Below are 4,608 nucleotides of genomic sequence, written 5' to 3'. Positions count from 1 at the left end.
GGAAACGTCGCCATGCCGGCAGGTATTGGCGCTTCGTACAGGTCGTTAGGCGACCTGGGCGAAGACGTGTACAAAAGTACAACGATCGTCGACCAAACACAGACCACCGGGCAGAGCGTCCTCGAGAGTGTCAAGAAGGCTTTCAGTTTCGCCTCGCCCAAGGTCGAGCTAAGGAAAAAGGACCCGCTGATCGTGGACCGCCGTGAGAGCGTCTCGATCGTCTCAAGGTAATGTCTTATATATACGTTATTGTCTGCGTATACAGGGGAAAAACCGGTCGGCAGGTAGGGGTGACGGTCGCGGGACACGCTGTTTCGCTTCGTCTTTTCGTTGTTTCTCGACCTCGGGCCTTTCTACTCAAGATTTACTCATCGCAAGTCGCGGATGAAGTAATTCTGTAAGTAATTCTGATTACTAGCAGATTTGATGCACGATCTGTTTTGCTGACTTTTAAGTAAGAATCTAGATACAGAGTTATCAAATATTGAATCGTTATACAGTGCATCCGATTCTTTTAGTAATTTATGGAATGCTATTATTGTTTATCTTCTTATAAAATTTATAATACCTGTATATATTTATTGTATGATATCGAATGCCTAACACGTTGTTAATAATTTTGCATTACTTAGAATATATAATACGCTGATTTAAGTTAGTCACTTCATAGACATTCAAATTACGATTAATTGAATTGAAATTATTTCTATACTAAAGAGAAGAACCTCCTTAGAGCTTATCGAATACTTTCTCAGTGAGATAGCATTGTTCGTATCAAAGAGAGATTTCGTATTGAAAGACAAACTCGATCAATGACGAGGTAACCTGGGCAGAAGCTAAGGAGGTCGTGAATGATCGGTTCGAGGTCGAAAATGTCGGCGGTACGGTTAGAGTGCTTTTGCTATTGGCCACGGTGGTGGACTGGGACGTCGAGGAATCGATCGTTACAGTTTCCTGCTGCTTTTTTAAATCGGTCGTCACTAAAATTACAGAAATGTACTTTGTGTACTTCGAAGAAATACGACGAAAATTACGGAGATGGTGGCTTTTCGATTATTAAATTTTATTGCTACTAATACGTCTGACTTACTAACTGCTTGCAATAACGAACTTCGGAAATGGAACCTATAAAGAAGTTCGTAATCTGTCTGCAAATATCGTATCGTTGTTGGAATAAATGTAGGGATTATATTTTGCGCAGATGGATCCCTTTCTCTCTTAAACGTTCAGCATTCTTTGAATCATTTTCAACTCTTAATCTTGTTTTAACCTATTTTCTTTTAATTTAAGAAAAATGCGACACAGACGTTATTGGTACGTCCAATTTCTCGTGTCAATTTTTTATTATAAAATTGGTTTTAAAACGGTAGAAATCTTTTCTCTTATCGATACAAGAGTCAGATTGAGACGTAATAATTCGATGACGGCAACAGGGTTAATACCTTTCTCCTGCTACGTTGAACTCTGTAGCTTGAATTCGTGCTGTGGCTTAAAACGGTATTCGAAGTACGTGTTGTGTTTAAACAATATCGTAGGAATTTTTTATAAATATATTATGTGTATTGTATTTCGAAATTGTATTATCGCTGTAATGAAACACGATTATTATGATTATGTTGGTAAAAAAGGCGAGTTTGACAATGCATATTTTATTAGAATGTTAATGAAATTTCAATTAGATGTATTTCACATAATATATTCACAAAAGTTTCCCCTGGTTTCCTTAGTATCGAATAAACCACGGGACAACACCTCGGATTTTCCCAACATTCGATAAACGAAAAATGTTCAGGAACAAACAGCCGATTTAATCGTTCCATTTGAAAATGAGAAATTGCATCTGCGATGTTCTTGTTTTTCAAATTCTAATCACAATTTCTTGGATGGCGACGCACTGAATTTGCAAGTGCTCCATAACTGAGAATAATTAACGATCGATAGCGCGACCACGGCAATGTGGCTCCAACGATTTCGATCTTGCGATCGCTTCTCGATGTGAGCTCCTTCCAGCCTAACTACGAATCGAATTAGGCACACGCGTGTCCCTGTTATCAGAATAATCAAAGACTGGTTTAACCCTAAGCACGGACGGACTTTAGGACCGGAAGTTGGTGGTGCGACTATTGATCGGTCTGGGTACAAAAGCAGGCCACGAGGTAAGCCGCATCGTGCGACATGAACGTCATTCCTTTCCTAGCACTTGTACCGCGTGTATTATATTCGTTGTCTAATTTTTCCACTTCCTCTGCTTTCCTGTTTATCGCTTATGTTTGTGCTCGTTGCTTTGCCGCCTTATCTATGCTAACCTGAGCGAATGTCGTAACGCAACATTGGTGATAAGTTTGCTGTGCACCGAATTTTTAATTAAGGATAACGATGTCACAACGCGAAAGCAATTTTAATATTTCTCTTTCTCTGAAAAGACATCGAGGAAAGAATTTAATATCTTATCGAAGAATTTGTATAATTTTATCTAGACTATCTAAGGTAATATTTCATTTTGATAGAAGACCCTTTCAGATTCGGACGTTTTTGAATTATACATAGCGATATCAGTTTCATAAGATGTGTACATATAGGGATAATGGTCTAATCTAGGTTACAGTCTACAGTGCAGGCCATTAATAAGTCTATATCATTTGTAATATCGGCGGAGAAAAGTTTCCAATAAATCCAGTACAAATTCTGTTTGATATTTATGAATGAAGTTAAATCAGAATTCTCATATGTTGCTACGACGAGATCAAATATTATGGGACGTATAGCGTTATGCGTACTTTGATTCGATAGTAGAGAATTGAGCAAGACAGGAAATCTGATGTTTGAGATTAAGTATATGATATAAATCTCAAATTTTGAAAAATGTGATATATACGTTCAGTAGAATACAAAGCTGTGCTCTTTGTAATAGGAAGCTATTATTCTGATTTATGTTTCCGGTATCTATCTGCTATTTACATTTATCTTCCGACTATTCCATGTACCAATGAAAGCATATATATATGTATATATATATGCATTATTATTATACGCTTTGATTTATGTTATAACACTCTGAGAATTTCCGTACATTCGTTTAAATCAGAGTAATTCCTTTCAGCAACAAATTGTACACATTCTGACAGTGAAGTTTTTTTTCTTAAACATATATCTATGTAATTTTTCTCTGTCGCATTACGCTGTAGCATATAACATTTTCAATAAATTCTAACTCGATCGTAACAAATAACATTACAGAGAATTATTTCAATCTTAAATATATATTATGACATATAATCAAAATGAAAGAATTACCATTATTAAATTTGTTTCAAAAAGGGGAATATCAAGCGTGTCATCGCGTGTTTCGTTATATAAAGACTAAAAATGGATTTCTGTAAAGTTATCACCGGTGTTATATTGTTATTATCGTTACTGGTAATCTTTTTTTGCATGCACGTAGTCGGATGTGTGTTCCTTTGTCCTCGCAACGCTCGAGTTGCATTAGCGTGTGCTTCGTGGCGCGCGACGACAGCGCGTGCGTTGTGGAACCGGCTTCTCGGTTCGAGAGATCCTCCTGCGAGGTCGATCCTCCGAGAACGGCGACAACCGTATTCAGCACGACGCGTCTCTTAACCGCACGGATCCTCGATTTCCTCTGCGGGGAACAGCCCGAGCTTCTTTTTGTTTCAGCGATGCGTTCGATCGTTCTGGTTCACTTTGTTATCGTCTTTCAAGTCTATTTCCCCCGTTGGGCGGTTCAAGTCAACGAAAATTAAGTGACATTAATTTACGATGTATTTCGATCGATCGTTGACCGGAAAATAATGCTTGGAACCTCGAGAATATCGCGTATGCTTGAGGTGCGGTTAGGAAAACGTGTTTCATACTGATACGACAAATGATTCAGACTTTTGGGTATAGATTATCGTTCATCGGTTTTTTAAAATAATGTATTTGAAATGTTTTAATTATATTGCCTGCTAATATTTGTCGTTGGTACCCGGGTAGAGGCCGTAAGCCGCTAGGGCCGGGTGTTGTTATTATTCGCCGCTATTTTGTTCTAGGGAAAGAAACAGGATGCCGACCGCAGCCACACCCGAGAAATCTGCTCTTTTGGGGTAAGTTTCGTTGAAAACAAACAACGTAGAACGTAGTCGCGTGGTATACGTATCTATGTATGGCATACGTATATGTATTATAGATGTACCCTGCTCATATATGTACGTAGACTGCAGTTGATTTTGTACAGGAGTGAAACTCGCAGTAGCTGATCGAAGCGACCTGTACGTACACGTAATATTCATTGACATCCATCTGCTGTCCCGTAGGGATTTTCAGATCCCGTACAGAGAGAATTGGCATTGACCCCGATATCGGTAAAGCCGAATGATCGTCACGGTAATAGGCAGCTACGTTGTTAAGAGTGGCAACGTTACTCCTCTTTTTCAAATGTACAGACAAGTCAAGGTTTGCTTTCGATAAATTGCTGATAATGTCAGAGGCGCGAGTGTAGACACGTCTCTCCATATAAAAATCTAGAACGATCATTTCGATCCGGTGTCATATTTGCACGAACATTTTTCTCTTTTTTCCCTTCCCCCCCCCCCCCCCCCCCCCCTCTCCTTC

At 38.9% G+C, this 4,608-nt stretch overlaps 1 protein-coding gene across 7 annotated transcripts in view; it reads left to right on the top strand.

The window, feature by feature from the left end:
* Window positions 1-4,608, top strand: part of LOC100742395 (protein NDRG3) — a 35,337-nt gene that overhangs the window by 6,411 nt on the left and 24,318 nt on the right. For 3 of the 7 annotated variants that reach the window (XR_001102371.1, XM_012387012.2, XM_003490451.3), the window contains exons 1-2: window positions 7-227; window positions 4,047-4,100. The exons of 1 other annotated variant lie outside the window; for it this stretch is intronic. Coding sequence is in view for 5 of the 6 variants with exons in the window: in XM_012387012.2 (XP_012242435.1) it covers window positions 13-227; window positions 4,047-4,100 (269 nt within the window). In the remaining variant the exon portion in view is untranslated. Of the gene's footprint in view, window positions 1-6; window positions 228-378; window positions 398-4,046; window positions 4,101-4,608 lie in introns of those variants that run through there. 3 more of the 7 variants (XM_033321420.1, XM_033321419.1, XM_033321417.1) reach the window with 3 other exon arrangements.

Source organism: Bombus impatiens, unplaced genomic scaffold (assembly GCF_000188095.3).
Source record: "Bombus impatiens unplaced genomic scaffold, BIMP_2.2 scf_0442, whole genome shotgun sequence".
NCBI classification, from domain to species: Eukaryota; Metazoa; Arthropoda; class Insecta; order Hymenoptera; family Apidae; genus Bombus; species Bombus impatiens.
This window is presented reverse-complemented; position numbering and strand designations above follow the sequence as displayed.